Source organism: Peromyscus maniculatus, chromosome 14 (genome assembly GCF_049852395.1).
Source record: "Peromyscus maniculatus bairdii isolate BWxNUB_F1_BW_parent chromosome 14, HU_Pman_BW_mat_3.1, whole genome shotgun sequence".
NCBI classification, from domain to species: domain Eukaryota; kingdom Metazoa; phylum Chordata; class Mammalia; order Rodentia; family Cricetidae; genus Peromyscus; species Peromyscus maniculatus.
The window spans coordinates 47,281,073-47,303,702 of record NC_134865.1 but is presented as its reverse complement, the minus strand read 5'-3'; the positions used below and the strand labels follow the sequence as shown (position 1 = coordinate 47,303,702).

General features: G+C 38.4%; 1 protein-coding gene across 1 annotated transcript in view; it reads left to right on the top strand.

Moving 5' to 3' along the window:
• The window catches only part of Kcnh5 (potassium voltage-gated channel subfamily H member 5), a 300,402-nt gene that overhangs the window by 73,582 nt on the left and 204,190 nt on the right, over nucleotides 1-22,630 (top strand). Inside the window, exon 7 of the mRNA XM_006973162.4 lies at nucleotides 17,889-18,315. Within this exon, the coding sequence (XP_006973224.1) occupies nucleotides 17,889-18,315 (427 nt within the window). The remainder of the gene's footprint in view (nucleotides 1-17,888; nucleotides 18,316-22,630) is intronic.

Here is a 22,630-nt window from a genome sequence, read left to right as displayed (position 1 = left end):
CCTCATATAGCTCTTATGCACATTTTTATATTTGCATACTTCATTTTTGTGGGCAGTAATATAGTGTTGTGATTTAAATGTCAAATCTCATGTGTGCACTGTTGATTTACAGAATTATAGTTGTCTATTTAATATTAACTTTATTTTCTTTACTTTTCAATTAATATTCTATTTTCTTTCTTCTTGTCTTCTTGAATTAGTAGGGATTTCTATTATGATGTTATATAAAAGTAGTAAGAGGGGAGGCATATCTATTTTGTCCCTGATCTTAGTTGAAAAACAGTTTTTCACTATTAGATATGATATTTGTTGTAAGTCTTTTTATTTTTAAATTGAAGACATGTATGCATTCTTTCCTTTTCTTTTTTCTCCATCTCCCCATCCCCTGCCCCCGAGATAGGGTTTCTCTGTGTAGCCCTGGCTGTCCTGGAACTCATTTTGTAGACCAGGATGATGTATATAATCTTAGTTTGCTGATTTTGTGTTACATGTTGTCAAATGTGTTTTCTAGATTCATTGATATGATTATCCAAATTTCCTTCTTGGTGGTTTGTCTTTCAAATGTTGAATCAGCTTTGCAATCTTGGCATAATTCTACTTAGTCACCATGTATAATGTTTTATTCTACATTGCTAGATTCAGTTTCCCAATATATTGTTTAGGGTTCTGCATTTATAGTCACGAGAGACATTAGTCTATAGTTTTCTTAATGTCTTTAGCTTTGTTGTTAGGGTATCGGTGGTCTCATGACATGCCAAGAGTATTCTCTCTGCTTTTATCTCTTGGAAGCTGTAGAGAATTGGAGCAGTTTCTTTCTTGAATGTCTGAGAGAATCCACTGCTGAACCCGTCTGAGTGTAATACATTATCATTGTAAAGGTTATTATTCACTAATTTTATTTAATAGATATATTCTCATTTAGATGGCCTATTTCTTATATGAGTTTTAACAGATAAAGTTTTCTCATTTCATTACAGCAGTCAAATTTATTGTCATAGATTATTGTTCATAATCTTCTTTAGACATGTTTAGGATATTTCTGAGATTTTAAATTTTGTGAAGGTGTTATCTAACATGTCTTTGTCCTCCTTTCTTCTCTACCTTTCTCTTTCCCTTTCTTTCCCTTTCTTCTCCTCCCACTCAATTTTTGTTCATTGAGTTAGGAACTTATTATATTGATCTTTTTGAAAAAAACAACTGTTTGGCTTTATTAATTTTATTGATTTCTTATTTTGAACTGCATTGCTTCCCATTCTAATTAAAAATGTTTCCTTTATTCCATTTGCGACTTTGTCACATAGGAAAGCTAGCTGTAGAATCTTTTAGTTGTAACTTATTCATTTCTCTCTACACATTGCCTTCATTGTGCCCCACAAATGGTGTCAGGTTGTCCTTTCATATCCATATCGTTCAGAATAGGCTTAATTTCTCTTTCAAATTCTCCATTGACATAGTTGATATTTACAAGTGTGTTACTTAATTTCCCAGTACTGGAGACATTTTCTAGATACTGCTTTCTAGTTGAACCCTGTTGTCATCCACATGGCTTCTTTTCTGCTGCTTTTAGCAACCATAGGTGTTCTAATAATGATTTGTATTTTATATTTGTGTTTTGATGAATTATATATTCCTGGTCCACTCACTTTGATCTTACACTTCAAAAAATAATTGAACTTATACAAAGATCTCTAAATATCAAAGGATTAGGCATTCTGTGGTTTCTGAAGGAGTTGAGGCAGACCTTATGCTTGCTCAAGGTAGAGACCCTCTCTAACTGAACATCTCCTATTTTCAATTCCTGCCTAACTGCTATTCAATTTCTATGTAAGTGCTATTCTGTTGAGACATTACAGTTCATGTTTCCTTGGAGTATGCATTTCTTGTTAATTATGGGAGTGAACAGTCAGGAGGAAATCTCTCATAGATAAGATGGGGTTCCTTGGTTTTGGGTTACTGTGCTCACATCTCTGAAGAGTTCCATCCTATGCGTAGTCTTATCCTCACATGCAAAAAATGTTCCATTTTTTTTTTTGCCAGATCTGCCACTCCCTTCATGTGTGTTTAGCGATTGGCCACCTTGGGGTTTAGGTGGAATTTCCTACTGAGCATTGCAGGGCATTTAGTAAAAGATGATCATGATAGAGTCTCTGAATGGAAAAGCTCCCAAATTTTAGTTCAAGAGAAAAATGACTTCTAAACCATCAATCATAATGATGGAAGTGGGGTCAGGGTGAAACTCGAAGTGTAGAAAAGGTTTGGAGGTTTAAAGTCAGCCTTAGGTTCCAAATTGGAATGTAGTGGCTCTGGTCCGAGACTTTAGATTCTGTTCCTTGTGTCTACTGGTTGGGCAATACACAGATTTAATGACAGACATTCTTATCTTTGAAATTGAGCAATGATGCAGGCTCGTGTTATTTTGCATGAGTTTTCCACTGAGACAAAGTGGTCTGTCTGCCGAGGGAATTAACACTGGGAGAATAGAAAATAGCAAGTAATGAGGTACCTTTATTTGATTTTTCTGCTTATATAAGAAGATACTTTTGTCTGTTCTGATCTTCATTCATGATGAATGCTTCCTGTCTTTGAGCTCTGGGGCATAATTCTGAAACGAAGGCAAGGGACAGTTGAAATACATTGCTATCTGCTTGCTGTGTGTGAAAACTGTACCTTAGCCATGTGGATGTTTGTGTAGAAGTTGTTCTCATCCCTATGCTTGAGAAATTCTGACTCTGTGGATCTAGTGTGAGGAACTGCCTACTTCCTTTGTATTGCTTCATTTAAGTCTGTGATGTTACTTCTCTCATATAATGCCCACCAATTCCCAGGAATATGTTCATCTCTGTCATTGGTATCCTCATCTTTACAAAGTTTTGTTTAAGCTGGGCATGGTGATGCACAGCTTTAGTCCTAGCTCTCCTGGGAGGCAGAGGTAGAGGCAGAGGCAGAGGCAGAGGCAGAGGCAGAGGCAGAGGCAGAGGCAGAGGCAGAGGCAGAGGCAGAGGCAGAGGCAGAGGCAGAGGCAGAGGCAGAGGCAGGCAGATCTCTGAATTTGAAGCAAGCTTGGTATACATAGGGAGTTCCAGGGCAGTCAGATGCACAGTGAGATCCTGCTTCTAAAACAAAACAAAACAAAACAAAACAAAACAAAACAAAACAAAAGTTTTGTTCCTTAGACATTGTGAAAAGTGAATAAACCATTTTCTCTTCCACATGAGACTTTGACTTTTGTCAACTATCTTCTCTTGTTACTCTAGAGATCAATGGAAGAAAATTTCATAATCTGTGTTCATTGGAAGTAAAACTTATGTGAAGAAGAAGGGTCAGTAATTGTATCTGAACTACAGGAAACTTTCAGTGAACTATAAACACACAGATGAGGCTACCGAAGTGTAAAATGAGTTCGTTGAATGATCCGACACTGAAATATTCATGCAGTACTCTGAAAGTAACACCTGGGCTATTGTTACTAAAGGTATTAGGTCTGGTGGGATCTCTTGTCATGAGGCTGTCAAAAGCTCCATGTCCCCAATTACTGATCCACCTTGCCAACAAGAGAAAGTAGAATTGACTTTATTATTGACCAAAAGTCAGGGAGAACATTACTTTATGAAGTTGTTAGCTGTGTCATCAAGAGGAAAATCAAGGACAGAAACTATTGAGGAATGCAAATGTGATGCAAGGCCAGCATTTCTAAGCTGGGATGGGTTGTGATGATCGGTTAAGATTGGGTAAGGGCAACAGTTGAGAGTTAGTGATGATAGTTAAGTGAGGATGATTACTTTTGGCCATAGGGATTTTATGCTTTGTGCATGTTACACATGAACTCTACCAGCAAGATACACACAGTTCCAAGATGAGGGTTTTGAAGCAAAGAACTGAAGGGATCTTAAGAGTACAAGATGCAAGAGTACAAGTACAAGATGTTTTCTACTGTTGAGTTATGGTTTTTGGTTTTTGGAAATTTCCAATGACAGAAAAGCAAGAGTTTGGGACAGGCAGTTCTTGGAAAATAGGGTCACTTTAGTAGACACAGTCATGCCAATGTAGACAGTCATAGTTTCAGTTCTCTGTGTGAGATGGAGTGGTTGGAGGAAGGCAGTTTCAGATTTCAAGGCTGTAAGTCAAGATAGCTCTAGTTTACCTTTCTCATAGTTGGCTTGTCTCTTGTGGGAAGATGGGGCACAAGGACTACAGCTCTGTGGACAGTTCCACAGATTCCTATGAGGTCAACCTCTACAGAAGAGGCTGTCATACTGACAGTCATGACTCCTATCCTGCATGCTTTCTGAGAGTGCTGGCTACCATCTATGGCAGTCTTGTGAATTGACATGTTGAACTGGTCAGCACTGTGGGCACAGATACAAATAGAGATACAGATACAGATACAAATACAGATACAGACGATACAGATACAGATGATACAGATACAGATACAGATATAGCACATTTCTGCTTTGTGTTTTTTGGGGGAACATAAATGTCTGCCTTCTCCTCCCCTTTGCTCTCTTCCTCTTCTCTCTCTCACCTCCATTTTTCTTTCCTCTCATTCTCCTGCTACTTTTTTCTTCCTTCTAGCATCTTCCTATGTAGTTCAAGTTAGCTTTGAATTGACTGCATATTCTGGCCTGTTCAAATTTACTGTGCATCATAGCTTGACCTGGATTTAATGATCCTCCCCTCTCAAGCTTCTGAGTACTGAGAATGCAGTTCTGTGCCATCATGACGGACCCATGACAATATTTTTCACTGTGTTTGTATTTAGATCAATGTGCCAATTAAAAATTAACTCTCTTTGGATACTCTTATCATTGCACAAGGAATTCTATTAAGTTTTGAATGGCCTTCTTCAAATGCTTTTGTTTGAGGTTTTATAGCTGCTATAACTGTTCTAGTCACTTAAAATAGTACTTTTATTAATTCTTTGAGAATTGCATATAATATATTTTAATTGTATTTACCACTCACTCCTTCCCCTAACTCCTCTGAGATCAACCCTGCACCTCCCCACCATTTCGTTTTAAAATTAATTTTTATTTTAGTAATACAAGGAATCTAATTTGTATTACTCATATAATCACAACTGTGTGGTCATCCAACAGAGTGTGGTCAGCCTACTATGAATTACACCCTTAACCAACTCTCCTTCCCTCAGAAAACATTTATTCTCAATAACTCCTCATTGGGGTGGGGCTTGTGAGCTCCTCTCCCTTCCATGTCCTATACACATTTAATGAGGAGGTATATGTAGGCAGAAGTTTCTATCCTACCAGCAACTCTCAAATACCCAGCAGCTGCTTCCCAAATTACCACACAGAGGCTTATATTAATTATAAATGATTGGCCAGTAGCTCAGGCTTATTACTAACTAGCTCTTACACTTAAATTAACCCATAATTCTTATCTATGTTTAGCCACATGGCTTGGTACCTTTTCTCAGTATGGCATTCTCATCTTGCTTCCTCTGCATCTGGATGGTGACTCCTGACTCCACTCTTCCTCTTCCCAACAGTTTTAGTTTGGTCATGCCACCAACACTTCCTGCCTGGCTACTGGCCAATCAGTGTTTTATTAAACCAATTTGAGTAACAAATCTTTACAAGAGGATTTTTCCACAGCAGGTATAGATAGCAGGAACCTGGCAACATTGCTTTCTTATAATTAGAAATTCTTAGATTATCTAAACTATATGTCCAATGTATCTGTTTGAATTTTAAAATCTATTGTACTTCATGTTCAGTACTAAAATCTAAAACTTAAAGTTAATAGCAATATGTCTAGTTAATGATAATGTTGTCTATATTGGCAAAAAAGTGATTATTTTTATTACATATATAATTTCCATGTTAGTTGAAGTAAGATTATGCCACTAACATTTATCATTAGCTTCATCATATTTCTGGTATGTAGAGTGACTAATAAATGTTTAAGCTGACTTCTGCGATATGGTAGTACTTTTAGAAACAGCTAAGTGTAGCCCAAGGAAGATTTATTTATTTTTATATCAAAATCATCCTTTAGGTATAAAATGAAAAAGGCTTTTCCTTCATTTCATTCACAAATTTATTCCCAACTATTCACTGAGTTCCCTTTTTACTCTAAGTCATAGGGATTTAGCAGTGGGTGAGCTTGAAAATCCTTCTGTATTTATGGAACTATTTAAGAGAAATTATATCAGACATTGTTAATAACAACAAAGAATTCTGTATTCAGGACTGTTGGAGAGAGAATGTTGCAGTGTAGGTGAGAGAATTTTGCTGAGACAAATCTTGGAGAGGTTGATCAATGGGACTGGCCACTTGTATTTACTAATTGATCCCTATCAAAGCTGGGCTTAGAGTCTGTATAATAGGGAAGACTCTGTCTTTTTGATGAGTATGTTTTAGAAAATATTCTCCAAAGTCCTTGATCAAGTCATTTCTAGTTTATAAATCTAGGAAGGGGTTAGGAAAATTATATCTTAAAGGACGTGAGAAAGAATTTTTCACTTAAAATTTTCTATGGGAAATACTGTAAGGAAAAGAAAGTCAGGGCCTTGGAATTGAGATGAAGCCTCCCTAAAGATTAACCAAGTTAAGACCATCTTGGTTAAAGTTTATATTTTGGTGAGAGAAAAACATAGTAAACAAGGAAGAAAAGTTTAAACAGTATATTTATATCTATATGTAGTGTATATATAAGTAGATATTCTTTCCTAATTAAAATAATACAGGACAATAACTTACATAGAGAATGACTTGTGTGATTAGAAGTTGAACCAAATAGGAAAGTATGTTGTGGTTAAATGTAACTATTACAGAAAAGAGATTCATGTGACCTCAAATGATAGGCAGTTTAAATGTAAAGATGACATCATTTTAGAGCATAGAAAAAGGAACAGTGATGGCTTAGAAAGTAAACTTTGATCCTAGATCAAAATGACTGAAGAGGCTTTGGCCCAATACATAGGCAAATTCTAGTATTAGGTGAGTGGTCTAACACTGTAAGGTTGGCCAATGAGAAGGAAGGGAGTGCTAGGCTGGGGTAGGCATAAAATGGGATCAAAATGGACTGGAATAAACATGGAGTTACTTTCTGAACACATTTGTTGTTGTCTTGTTTTGACATTGATATACTTTAAATTATAGCCCATACAAATGCATCAACACACACACACACACACACACACACACACACACACACACACACACACACATATACATATGATTAGAAAGGGGCAATTTTGAGAGAATTGCTTTAGGAAACATGGCTACTCACTCTGAAGCTCTAGCTGTTTTAGGATCTGGAGATCTTCACTCGGCTGTTATTAATCTGATTCACTCGGTGTTGTCCTCAGGTTTTTCCTCTCCTCTCTACTCCCTGGATTTTTCAGTTTGATGGTTAATCTTAGAACTCATCTTGATGGGAGCACAAAACTTGGAGGTTAAGGTTTCATCTTTCTTTTTTTCTTTCAGTTTTTTTTTTTTTTTTTTTAAATTTTAGCTCTGGATAAAATGGTCATTTCCGTTAGTGTGTTTGGTAGAGGCGAATGCTGCTTCCCCCTATGTGGGTGAGTCTCTTTCAGTATGTCAAGAACTCAAATGGAGCAAAGATGGAGAAAAGAGAAATTCTCCCTCTTCTTCTTATTTGTCTTCCCCCCGCTTTCTTGTCTTATCACTTGGTTGGGTATGTCACCTCATGTTGTCTTGCTCAGAGACTAGGACTAAGGAAACTGTCCTCATTCTTAGTCTTCACATTTGGTTGAATTATGCTATTAGCTCTCCTGGACCTTCGGTTTACAGATGGTAACACGTGGGGCTCTAAAGCCCTTGTAATCATGTGAACTCATTTCTCAAACACCTTTCTTGACAGATATAAATAGAGGTCTCTACAGAGCTGTAGACATCTCTCTTGATGGATGTAATACCTTATACATCTGTAATTTTTCCTCTCTATATACTGTTTCCATTTCTAATTCTATCTCTAGTCTTCTATTAGTTCTGTTTCCCTGGAAAACTCTGGGTTATACACCATTCTAGTTTTCTTCTCCATTGCCATGGTAAAACAGTGACCCAAAACAACTTAGGATGGAAGGATTTGTTTGGTTTACACTATTTTTTTTGTCACAGTCCATCATCAGCGGAAGTCAGGGCAGGAACTCAAGCAGGAGCTAAGGCAGGGACCATAGTAGAAAGCCATTTACTCACTGGCTGCCCATCACCTGCTCAGCTTGCTTTCTTATGAAACCTAGGACCACTTGGCCAGGGATGGCCCCTCCCACAATGGTCTAGGCCATCTCACATCAAACAAGAAAATGTCTCACAGACTTGCTTACAGGCCAACCTGATGCAGGAATTCCTCATCTGAGGTTCACTCTTCCTCAGTAATTCTAGTCTGTGTCAAGTTGACAAAGCACATGTACTTAACTTCTCCACTTTTCATCTGCTTACATAGTTAATTGCAATTGCTTTAGCCTTTTTCAAATTTCACTGCCTATTACTTCATTCTGCCAGCATTCCTTGGACCAATTATCAGTGCTGTACCGCAAGAATCCCATCTTCTTTGAGGAAGGGAATAGCTAAGACAGGTCTCTAAAGCAATGATACTTAAGTGCAGACCTGGAAGATGAGTAGGAATTCATCAGGCAAAAGAAGCAGTTGGAAGATTAGAGAAACAGTTTTAAACAGGATACTTGGAGATCCCTCAGGGGAAAGAGAATATGGCAGTTTTGAAGGAAGGGAAGAAGTCCTCTATGAACAGAGTATAAAGAAAGCTTGGGAGTGAGGCTGGGGGGAGGGGTGGGCAAAGGCAGGCTGGGTTACATAGTTTAGATTTGATTATAAAGGCTGTATAATCTATTGAAGAAGGATTTCAAGCACCCTACAACTTTGTTTAGACTGTAAATATAATGTTTGGAGACAGCAAAGGTTTTAGTCAATATACCTCTTTGTAGGCTGCATATTTTGATCAGGCTTTGTATTTGCTGTTGACCCAGTGGATATTAAAGTCACTTCTGCAATGGGAATGATTAAAAAAGTCAGTAAATTATTATTGCTAAATGGAAACATCCCTTTCTTTACCTGTTGTATATATGTGTGTGTGTATGTATGTATGTATGTATGTATGTATGTATGTATGTATGTATGTATCAGCTCTCTGTCTATCTATCATCTATCTATCTATCTGTCTGTCTGTCTGTCTATCTATCTATCTATGCAAGTCACTGTGATTCAGTAAGTGCAAATTGTCCAAAGCAGGTGTCATGTAGGAGTCATTTAAATTCAGATCCCCCACTGAAGGATGCTGCTAATGTTTGGAGTAATTAGGATTATTTCCCTATGGAGCTCTTCGTAGCATGAGTCAGAGAAGTAAGTTCTGAATAGAAAGTAGGCAATAGAATTTGTTATCTGGGTTAGAGGTTCAGATAACAAATGAAGTTTGCAATTTTCTCTCAGTCTTTAAATTGCACTCTACAAAAGGAAATGGAAATGGACTATGTAGTCATTCATGTATAACATCTATTTAGAATAAGAGCCCAATACTTATGAAACAAAGCTTATTATTGTTTTGTGGTTTCTATCCAGTTGCCTGATGTAGTTTACTTATGAAAATTAAATATCTATTAATTATTTATTACAATATCAATGCTGGTGGAGTCAGAAATTATTATGAGAGACTTATATGCTTATTATTTTATTCCTTTATTGGTGGACTAATTTTTTAATAAATATTTGAGTGCCTATTATGTGACAAAATACTGCCGGCTGACGTGTGGATCCAAGCATGAAGATAATATGATGGGCACACCCAATCACAAATACAAATATTATGATGGAAATGTGTAGGTTTCTTTGAGATTATATAATGAAATGGCCTGGTGTAAATAGCAAAGGAATGGTTCTCTGAGGAGATGATGACTGTGCTGGGCTGTAAAGTATTAATAGAGTCATGTAGGCTAAGGACAGGGACAGGAAGAACTGTAGAACATTCCATCTAGAACAAATGACAGACGCACAGTCCTTGTGTTTGAGGGAGCCAGGCATGTTCAATGGTTCAGTAGTAAGGTGCTTAGGGAGCAGGTGCTTAGTGGAGATTGAGAGTAGAGTGATAAGCATGGGCTAGATCATGGATGCAAAGCTGAACAACGTTTGGAATAAATAAAAGCTATAATGATAAGCTGGTAGTGATCCAACAGGCTAATAAATGCCTTGAAGCTTAAGAAACTCTGGTAGGTGTAGGAGAGAGAAGCTCATACTGTGGGGACAGTGGAGATGGAGAAGAGTAGATGTTTGAGAGATACTTAGGTGTTAAAACTAATAAAATTTAAAGGTAGATTAGGAGTAAGGGATGTTAAAAAAGGATGACAAGGATACTTCTTGGTGTCTGATTTCTTAACCAGACAAATTCTTTAAGACAGTGAAGGGGTTATAATATCATTTTTACTGAGAGATATAAAGTATATAAATGTCCATGGGAAGATATAATTGAATGAGGAATGGTTAGAGCTGGAGTAGAGACAGTTAAAATACAGTGAGTAAGTGAAATTACAAGTAAAATAGCAAAATTGCTCGGTATTTGAGAAATGCATTTAAGTTGAGTAGTGAATTTATAGTGTAAACAATCTCCTTTATTGTGTGGCTTCTTGAATAACTCTTATTCAGTTATAAAGAAAGTTGATAATTAGCTAGGATTCAGATTTTGATAGAGAGTATAAGAAGAATAACAAGTACTAAGGAATTTCTAGTGTTGATGTTGTTAAAATTATGGTACTTTATAATAAGAGAAAGAGAGATTTCAGAGGGTTGAGAGATTGAGGGAAAATATCTGTTACCTGACTGGAATTGAACTGTTGCATTTTGTATAACTGCATCACTGAACTCAACAGAGAAGAGCATGTAACCCAATAGAAGGATTTTTCTGTTTTTCTTTTTACTAAGATTTGTTTTATTCATTTTATATGCCAACCACATGTTTCAATTCAAAGTGATTGAGACTAACAAATATGATGCACTTCAGATTGTGTCCATGGGCACGGGTATCTGAGACTTGGGAAAGCTGTTGCATATAAATTGGTGGATGACCCCTGTTGTTGCTTTATTGAAAGGTTATTTGCATGGGTACCAGTTAAAATACTGATGAGATTTTAGGTAAGATTGGATTTCAGAAATATTTTCCAGGATTTTACAGTCATAACTTTTGGTTCCCTGTTTTGGAGAATTGATTGTTATGAATCAAAAAAATGTTGTGTATGTTAACAACATGTTTTCTGATATAATAGACTAATGATACCTAATAATTGTATATTAACATGTTTCAATTTGCAGGCCCATGTCTTACCTACTTGATGATTTTGGTTTAAATCTATTGTATCTGAAAGATCTTTATATTTTCTTCTACAATTCAACTATGACATTTTTTATTGCTTATAACTAGTGAATCTGTGTTTTAAATGAGCAGTTCTGAACTGGGCTACTTTGGGCTTATTTCAATCAAGTTCTCCTATATACTGAATTGACCAGAGCTGAGGTGATGGAACTCAATGATGCAAAGGGCCATTTCTGTGGCCTCTCTTCCTCCCAAAGTTTAGTTGGTCTTCTTCACACAGTAGCTGTGTTGGCTTCTAAGACTGAGTAGAGCTGGGCAAGGTGGTCTAGGTTTGGAACTGACATGAGAGCAGTGATAACACATTCCACTGGGCAAAACAAGCCATAAGGCTGGCTCAGATCTGAGGGCTCTGAAATCAATCCTATCTCCTAATGGGAGGGTTGCAAGTCACTTTGCAGAGGAGAACTGATACAGGAAGGGAAATAATCCCAGCCGTGTGTGTTTTTTAAATGATCCCTCACAGAATCCTGTGTTGTAAGATGGCAAGGTATAGGTGAAAAGCCTTGCAATGGGACACTGTGTCTAAATATCTGGTCTTTTGCCCTCCCTTAATTTTCATGTGATATTATTATTATTATTAGTCAAGTAAAGTCCTTTGATTATTCTTATGTTTACATAACAAGGAAAGGAATAAAGCAAGAAAGAATATTAGCCGAATCATATGCCTACTATTATTAGTGATGATCAGCTGAACTAACTGATGTGTGTTTTAGATGGCTTTATCATTGCAAAGACTTGTTCACAATAGTGCTTAATGTGGAAGTCCACAAAACAATGAAAGAGTTACTAGCATGGGGATTTCTCTTGCTCTAGGATGTTTCCTGCTCTACTATGGCCTTGGAGGGCTTATCAAGGAAGGAAATTTGCAAAGATGGGGAAGGCGGATGGGATGAATGAGAGTTTCCCATCAACCCTGCTGTGTTCTATTATGTATTTGCTGTGTTTGATAATGTTTTTCACCAGCGGTGCCTCAGGGATTTGTGCTGTAAGATCTCAGAGGTTAGAATAAGGCAGAAAGCCATGGGGCACAGAGGGGGTACAGAAGGACTACAAAGTTTGGAGTGAAATGAAGCAGAAAATGAATGAACAGGTAACACTGGTGGAAAGTAGAGAATCAAGAAATTGTTATTAAAGGTATGTATAGACTAGGAGAGAAGCTTTTGAAGAAAAGTCTGTAAAATATCCCATATTATCAGAGGAGTGAAATTAAAGTTACCAGCGAATTAAATCCAATCTGTGGCCCATTGTAAAGGTCATAGAAATGAACCATAAGATTAGAAAATACTTTGTTTTAGATACAGAGTTTGGCCAATCCTGCTCTCTAGTAGGATGGGTGAGGAATCATTCATCTGAACCTGTGTCTGATGATATGTTAACATCATAGGCAAGACCATGGGGTCTTCTTATGTACTTTAAGAAAAGCACATCAACCTTGGGCAAATCCACCCTATTACTACCCCTCCCCAATAATGAAAGCTAATCTCCTCACTTCTAATCCCATAGGGCAATTTAGCTTCTTTTTGAACTTCACACAAATGGAATCATATAGTATATACTCTTTGGTGTCTTATTGATTTTGTTTAATATGGTATTCTTATATTGATTCCTGTTATTAGGTATAATTCTAGTTTATTTTTAGATAGTGTTCCATTGAATGAAGACAGTATACCTTATCTATTCTGCTGGGATGGACATTTGGTTTTAAGTTATTCTGAGTTTTTATTTGTACCGATCTCATGAGATTAATTTTGATCCAAATAACGGGGAATTTCTAAGCAAAGCCAACTTATTTATCTATTTCTTTGGGTAACAGTTTCTGATTAGATAAAAACAATGAATGAATTGAACGCCGAAGGCAAGTTCAAAGGTGAAGTATGGCATTGCCTTTGGTGGCAGAAAGGTCTAGCGCACCATTGCTACACACAAAAATAGTGGGAAATGACATGGAATGTAGACAAAGGTGAACATGTGGGTATTAAATCAAGCAGAAGAGAGTGTGTTTAATCACACAGGCCTGATGAGGCCTCAGAGGATGTGCTAAATGCTGGTGTTTAGCAAGGCTCATATTGTTGGGACTGTGTGGGATGTGATGGGGCCTAGATGAGAAGACTGAAAAGCAAGTGGTTGTTGTGAAGAATTTGCTAGGAACCTTGAGGGCTGGGCCTGAGGACACTTGTACTGCTTGCTTGCTGTGACCTTGAAGCCTCTCTTCCATCCCGTGAGCAATGAAGGTCAGAATCCCATGACTGTAAAGTGAAATGACTTGCTGTGTGTCCCAGGACTATGTACCTTCACAGACCATCATCCTCTGTGCACCTTTGCCGTGACTGAGTTCTGCCAAGGGAGCTTCGGTATGTCATCTTTTTAGGTACATCCTATGGAGAATGCGCCTCATATGAGCCAGCTTTCAGTTTAGTATATGTGGTCTTGGCACAGTGAGTTTCAGAATGAGCAAGGATTCTGAAGCCAGATTGCTCATGTTTGTTCTGAGAGCCTTTCTTTACTAGCTACGTGAACTTTATGAAATGACTAAACTTTTCTGGACCATGTTTTCATGAGACTTAGCCCATAGAGTTATTTTGGAGAATAAATGGGCTCACATATGGAAAACACTGAGAACAGTACCCTGTGTGTAGCAAATATGTGGTATTTATTGTCACCTAGTCTATCCTTTTGAAGTAGCAACAAACTATCCAGCTTCTTGCTTGGCCGACTGCAAGAGGTACATGGCGCATGGTTGTTGATGTCTTTGGTACATCCCTCCATTCATGTCAGTCCAACCATGATCCAGGCTGCTCACATTAGCCTTGCACAGAACTCACTCACCCTGGCTCATGGCCTTTGTAGAGGGATATAGCTGTGTCCTGCCCATTCTCTGTTTCTTCAGTTCCTTCCCCATTTCTCAAAATCTATGGGTTTTAGTTATTTTCCTGCAACCTTCTGGTGAATATATCTACTGTGCCCCCTGAATGTGTGGCCTGGTCAGTGCAGAGGTAGAATTTGTCTTTTATATTCATTTCTGAATTCTATTCTTGCAACACAAAGTTACACTGTTTCTTCTCCACATTATGCTGTAAAGTCAGTTCGTTAGCTATATCCAAAGGACTCCAGATCCATCCCCACATTTGCTGATTCTAAAAGTTACTCCTTCATTTATTGACTGTATTGACTGCTTAATGTAGGTTCAACTGCCAGGTTGGGAATTGACAATAGATAAACTTTTCAAGGAGTTATAGTTTCCTGGCATGTCATGCATGAAAACAGATTTGTAATAAAGTGTGATCATGATAATTGTTTCAATGGAGATGTGCAAAGAGTGTATGATAACACAAAGCAAAACACCCAGTTCTCAGTGGGGAGAGAAAGTGAGAGCATGACAAAGAGGGTAGTGGAGGGAAGAACATTTGCTATGTCATAAGATCCTAGTTACTAAGGAAATGGGAGGAAAGGATTATTTAATTAGAGGGAATGAACCAGTTGTAACACGACATGGAGCAGCCTGGGATTCTGTTCAATATGCCAAGTAGGTCCTACAACTACCTGGCTATCATACAGAGGAGTGGCTAGGGTGGATGAGGACCAGATCATCAAGGGTTCATATGTTATAGTAGGCAAGTAATATTTAATCCCATGAATAATAAGCTAGTAGAAATGGTTTTAAGTCAGAAAGGAACATGATTAGACAGATATACATTTTAAAGGTTCTATGCTGGTAGCATGTACAGTATGATTTGGGACTAGTTACACAAGTGTAACAAATATAGCAGCACCAACAATGAGCCACACAGAACAGAACATGAAACCATGTCTGAGATATGGCCATAGGAGCAAGAAAGAAAGGAATATTTTGATAGATTTGTTGTCTGGGTAAATGTCACTCTCTTAGACACTTTGAGCAATAAGCAGCCCAGAGCTTGTAAAGCTGATGTGTCAGAAAAAAAAAAGAGTTGAGACTCAGAGACCAGGTGGGTACCAGTGATGTGTACTACAGGGCAAGGGGTAAGAGACTGAGTTGGGAGAATGAAGCATCCCTGTCCCATTCAGACCTTTGGAACCAATGGGGCACTCACATGGAAATTTATAGCAGCATTTACTTCTTAAGAAACTCAAGAGTGATTTCTGTTCAGTGTTCAGAGAAGAGGTCTTGGGGGTCATCTATCCTTTTGCATAAGACTAATGAAACCTTAAAAAGGCTAGAGGCACTCATTGATGAGGACCCCAGCCCATGAAAGAAATGTAGAGAAGAATAGACTTGCAAGATGACTTTTGCCAAGTATGCCAGTTGGGGAGTTATTTAAAAACAAGTTAAAAGGAAAAAAAGGTCAGCATGGAACCTACAGCCAAACCTATGTCCATGAAGCATCATGCATTATGTAAGTGAAGTTGGGCCAGGCTGTGGAAAATATGCTTTTGATTAAGTGGCCCCGACAGGAGTTGGGGCTCAGTTGTGATTCCTTTTGGATAAATTCTCTCTTTCTTTAGGACTCCAATTCTAGTGGATTCTTATTCATAGATTCTAGCGGGGGCTTGTGGCAATTTATTAGTTCAAATGGGGTAAAAAAAATCTCCTGTGGTTTTCCTTTTGTTTTTAATGGAGAAGAATTCAAGCAGAAATGACTTTTTTTCCTGGGCGGCATTTAAAGAGAAGCTCTACCACTTCTTCACAAATTCAAGCTACCAAAAAAACAGCATCCACAGCAGCATTTAAAATAAAAAAAAAATGAACTCCAAGTTTTCATGAATTTCAATTATGAGTTCCTTTAAAGCAGACACCAGGAATATTTATCTTAATGTCCCCAGCACTGAACCCAGAGCCTGGCATACAGATGTGCTCCATAAGCCCATATTTTCTTTATTGTTGACAATTATACAGCTCCATATTTGAGCATTTCTGAGCTGTCTTGAACCTACTTACTTTATGACATTGATGCCACTGTATTGTGCCCATTTTTCTTCTTAATTTTCCTCCCTCCCTCCCTCCCTCCCTCCCTCCCTCCCTCCCTCCCTCCCTTTTTTTGTGTTTATCTATACATGTTTGTGTACATGTCGAGGAACTGATCCTTCTCAAACACTGTCCACCTTATTTTCATTTCATTTTATTTTTTGAGATAAGGTCTCCTATCAGAAACTGGATCCTCCTGTTTCTGCCTCTCCAGCCCAGCACTATGTTCACAAGTGTCCGCCACCATGCCTGACCTCTTTGATGTGATTTCTTGGGGCTGAACTCAGGCTCCTCATACTGGAGCAGCAAGCGCTTCACAGATGGAGCTGTGTCCTCAGCCTCAATCCTACTTCTTTTAACTACCCAAAGTTCAGCATCTTATTTTTACTCCAAATGTTCAAGTGCAATGGGAATTTATTTCCAGGCTGTTTATGTGTCACAGCATCTGAGAGCTGGCGAGAGAAATTGAGGCCAGCCTAAAGAAAGCCAGGTGGAGACGAAACCGCCAGAATGACCTGCTACTTCTCACGTCTTTGGGATCTGTTGCGTCTGCTTGTGTTCTGGTTTTCCTTCCTCTTCGAAATTTTCATGGTTAAAAAAAAGTATAATAGAGCAGATGCATTCTGAACTTTTTTCCCCCCTTAAATGTCAAGAACTTCACCATTCTGTGATTCCAGTCTTGTTAATGTCATCTCTGTTTTGCCTCATCGGTCCCTCTATTGGTCAGAGGAGGTCATAGTGGATGCTCTCTCCACCATCTGGGAAACAGAGTTCACAGTAAGGAGGTCATGGTTTTACTTGATTTGCAGGTGAGAGCGTCCCAGGTCATTGCTTTATCTTTCCTCTGTTTTGCAATCTGTGCCAGGGATGCATTTTTCCTGCTCCTCCACCCTTCCACCCCATGTCCAGGTAATCTATCATAGCTTCAAAAAATGTGACTATGGGACCTTCACTGATTTTGATAAATTTCTCAACAAAATATAGATGTCTTGCTGCTCGTACTTTGGATATCTTCCCTATGACTATTGCTAGAGGACGGTGGGAATTTGAGTCTGTGTATCAACCTCAGGTTTAGCTCTGTTCATGCAGGCTGGGACAGGACACAGTAGAAATAATGATGAACTTTGTTTCTTGTCCCCACATGCACAGAGTGTTCATTGTTTTCTTGCTAGAGAGACTGGGTTTCCTTATTCAGAAGGTTCAGTTTTTAACTACTAGAAAATAAGGAATAATGGAAACTTTTGTAGCAAGAAAAAAGAAAGAGCCTGGATTTATACTTCTTTATCTATACTCTGTGTAGAGTGCATTTGAAAATCGTACTTCTCTTAGATTTAACAGTTCTTAGTTATTGGAAACTTATTTCAGCTAGTAAATTTTGAAAATATTCTATTCCTGCTGGGGTAGGATGGAATTTGCATTTTAAAGAAAAATATTTATCATTTTGGCTTTTTCTTGCTTATTTAAAATTGGAGTTTCCTTATGTGTATGGTTTTTTTATGTATATATATAATTGGGTGATCAAATCGTAAAAATAACCTATTGTGTTGTTTCCTATTGTCATTTAACTTTCTCTTTATTTGTGCAGGGAATCAGCAGTCTCTTCAGTTCTTTGAAGGTGGTGCGTCTCCTGCGCCTGGGCCGTGTTGCTAGGAAACTGGACCATTATCTGGAGTATGGAGCCGCTGTCCTTGTGCTCCTGGTGTGTGTATTTGGATTGGTTGCCCACTGGCTGGCTTGCATCTGGTACAGCATTGGCGACTATGAGGTCATTGATGAAGTCACCAACACCATTCAAATAGACAGCTGGCTCTACCAGTTGGCCTTGAGCATTGGGACTCCATATCGCTATAATACCAGTGCAGGGATCTGGGAAGGAGGACCCAGCAAGGACTCTCTGTACGTGTCCTCCCTCTACTTCACCATGACGAGCCTTACAACCATAGGATTTGGAAACATAGCTCCGACCACAGATGTGGAGAAGATGTTCTCAGTCGCCATGATGATGGTTGGCTGTAAGTTTCTTTTTTCTTTCTCTATTAAAAATGATTTTAGTGTTTGAAATTTTTTTACCCCCCAGCTTAACTCTGAATGGGTTGAAATGATCTACTGTTTCTTAAGAAAGGTTTTAATTGAAGCCATTTGCAATTGGTTTACTTTTGATTCAGCCCTAGGAAATAAAAATGCAGGGAATGTATATTACTCTTTAGAATGTATTAGCACATGAAAAATGGTGTGAGGAGGATGGTAAAAATCTCAGACTGGGAAGTCTTCGATTTGATTTTATGCATGGTGTTGTACCTGGCAGCTCTTGAGAAGGAACTAGCTCTGGTATCTAGACAGGAGGTGTTTGGCACATTCTGTAGGTTTTGTTGGCAGTTGGATTTCTAAAAAAGCAGATGGGATATGATGTAAGACCATAAGTTAGAAAATATTTTAGTCAATAACTGAATTTCTGAATTAAAGTGGACTTCAGGATACAGTTTGATTTTTTCTTTTAAATAATGAAGAATAGTGAAAAGAAGTTCATAAATATAGTTCTTTGACAAACACTGCAGTCAGTTGAGTTTGTGACAGAGAATGAAAGGGCTGGAGAACTGCAGGTCTTTAGCAGTGACAAGGGTCCAAGAATCAGTATGCATGCCTGACTACAGTGACTTGGTGATGTTCTTGAAAGTAGAATGTCCTTTCAAAGAACTAAAGACCATGAGCTCTGCCCCCACATTCTGACTGAATGGCATCAGAGTTCCAGACATGAAAGTGGTACAAACCTCAGATGCTGTTTTAAAGTGTCTCAAAGGACAGTTTTCAGGCATTTCCATCTTCAAGCTGACCTATATGACTCATTCAAGCCTAGTTCAGACACCTAGAGTAATTTCAAGATTGTTGTGCTGAAGATGAGGTCACTATTAACATATGTCATAACCCTTGAAGTCATTAGTATTCATGTTGGGTGTCAGCCTTCCTTTTTTCCCCCAGGGCTCCAAATTATAGAGCTTTAGATACGGGCATTCATGAGAAAGATAGAGTTCAGGGTCATTGGTTGGCCTGAACAGTGAATAGATTGAGTCTAGGCTTTCATACGTTATTGTGGGGAAGCTATTAGAGCAGCAGTGTTAGCAGGTCTTTAGTTCTCCACTTTAACCATCATGTATAGAGCCTCAGAGACAAGAATACCCGGGTTCCTAGTGTGGATTAGGGTTTCAGCGAGAGGGCAGATCAGAATGCAAATGTTATCTATTCTAGGGACCTTCAGGGGGAACATAGTCTACATACACAGAGATTGCTCATGATTAATTAAACTGATACTCATATCAAAAAGATATTTGGGCAATAATGTGATAAAGAAAACATTCTGTCAAATGCAGAATTCAACACTATGCGGCTTTTAATGTTTATGAAATATGTGTTGCTTGATTCTTATGCAGACCTAGAATTTAGTAACCTTTTTAAATTTTGAATAATGACTGTATACTGCCTAGAGTTCTGTCCACTGTGAAGATTTCCCTTTGCTAGTGTCTTTCAGGGTTGTTACATAAAGGGGTTGTAATGCTACAGCTGTCCACTTCTGGGTGGTGCCTGCACAACGTGCAGAACCATCAGTAAACCCGGTTCCTAGTCTTCTCTTCCTCAGTTAATCCACCATAGGGAACACCCAATGAGGTGATATGTACATGATTGTCAGCAGACAGTATTATAGTGGGAGTGGAAACCATAGGCATTTGGCCAACTTCTTCATGTAACTTGCTTGTGCCTTCAGAACCTGCTCAGGCCCGATCATGTATACACCACTTCCATTTGATAATAGATTGCTGTTGTGCATATATTACTTTAGGGACTGATGGGTCAGATAAAACCCAGCTCATGAAGGGCATCTTAGGTTTCACAGTAGCTTGTTGGCCCATAATCAAACACTCCTTTTTTGCTAAGGCCCAATAGCAAGCCAAGAGCTGTCTCTCAAAGGGAGAATAGTTGTCTGCAGATTATGGTAAAGCCTTACTCCAAAGACTCAAAACAGCATCCCTGCTTGCCCCTGACACTTCAAGCACCATTTTGGATCTACTGGATCATATGGTTCAAGTGGAAGAGCAGCCCGCCCAGCAGCCTGGACCTGTTGAGGAGTCTTCTGTTCTAGACCCCACTCAAAACTAGAAGCCTTCTGAGCCATTTGGCAGATGGGCCAGAGTAACACACGCAAGTGAGGAATACACTGTCTCCAGAAACCAAATGGGCCCACTAAATGTAGTGCTTCTCTCTTGGTGGTGGGAGGGGCCAGGTACAAAAACTTATCCTTCACCTTGGAAGGAATGTCTCTGGCCCAGCATACTGGACTTTTATGTATTTCACTGAGGTAGAAAGCCCTTGAAATTTGATTGGATTTATTTCCCATTGTCTGATGTGTGTATGTGTTACCAGTGGGTTCAAAGTGGCTGCTACCTCCTGCTCACTTGGTCAGTCAGTGTAATGTTGTCAATGTAATGAACCAATGTGATATTTTGTGGAAAAAAAACAGATGGTCAAAAATCTCTTCAAACTAAGTTATGACACAGGGCTGGAGAGTTAATATATTTCTGAGGTAAAATTGTAACTGTTTACTGTTGGCCTTGCCAACTAAAAACAAATTGCTTCTGGTGGTCCTTATGGACAGGTACTGAGAAAACAGCATTTGCTAGATCAACAGCTGCATGCCATGTACCAGGAGATGTGCTAATCTGCTCAAATAAGGACACCACATCTGGTGCAGCAGCTGCAATTGGAGTCACCACTTGATTGAGTTTTCAATAGTCAACTGTCATTCTCCATGATCCACCTACCTTCTACACTGGCCAGATAGGAGAGTTAAAGGGAAATGTGGTAAGAACTACCATCCCTGCATCTTTCATGGTGGCACTGATTTCTGCAATTCCTCCAGGAATGCAATACTGTTTTTGATTCACTTCACTCTTCTCCTCGGCAGAAACAACTCTATGTTTAGCCTTTCTAACCATTTTATCCCTCAGTCTACGTGACAGGGAACCAATGTGAGAATTCTGCCAACTTCTAAGTGTACCTACCCAATACTATAATACATTCTGATGTGCAAGTACGTTTGTGATTTGTCAACTTGGACTCCTTTGGAAAGTTTCTAGTTTGAAGGTATTACAGATAAAGGTGTTTGTACATCTGCAGATAGCTTTTTGTATGGACATAAGTTCTTGAATCTCTGTAGTAAATGCCCAGGATTACAAGTAAGTATTTATTGAGGTGTTTTTTTTTTTTTTGTTTTTTTTGTTTTTTTGTTTTTTTGTTTTTTTGTTTTTTTTTGGTTTTTCGAGACAGGGTTTCTCTGTGTAGCTTTGCGTCTTTCCTGGAACTCTCTTTGGAGACCAGGCTAGCCTCGAACTCACAGAGATCCGCCTGTCTCTGCCTCCCGAGTGCTGGGATTAAAGGTGTGTGCCACCACCGCCCGGCTTATTTATTGAGATTTTAAAGAACTCGCCAAACTCTTTTTTAGAATGGGTAGTCTAGAATAGCATTTTATAACACAATCAAAGAAAAATAAAAACTATGTAGAAGTTGAAACATATTTTTATTTCCTTTGTTCCTCAAGTCCTAAGTCTGGGAAGAATCCTGGATTTCTGATTTTCTTATGTGTTATACCCACTTACAACAAACTTTTTGACTTGACCTTCAAACTATTTTTAATTACTTCTTTGTGCTTCCACAGCTTACCACCTAAGACCAAATCAATGTTGTTGATAGCTCAGACTGTTGAAGTAGTCTCCTATATTTTCCTTCTATTGCTATTCTTGCCCTAGAATCTCTGCCTAGTTCCCCCTTTAAAGTAAACATGCAGTACCATTCCTCAGCATAGATATCTCCAATGCACACAAACAAAACCTATATTACTTTGTTTTCTCATACATGTAGAAATTTATTTTATTTTTTTGAGTTTCATACAATGTGTTTTTGATGATTTTCATGCCTCCAATCTCTCCCAGATATGATGGCTATTCTTGGTTGTCAGCTTGACTACATCTGGAATTACCTAAAACCCAAGTGGCTGGGTATACCTGTGAGAGATTTTTATTAATTAAATCATTTGATATATAGACACACACACACACACACACACACACACACACACACACACACACACACACATATACAGGTTTTTGGCTGTCTTTGAGCATATCAAACCAAATCTATTTCTCTCTCATTATAGCACTCACCTCCTGACCTACGGTTGTGTGATATTATTGCAGGGGAGATGGGAACAAATACCTACCCATCCTAGATGCTTAACTGATAATAGACCAAAGTATAGATACCACCAAAGTCTAACTTGGT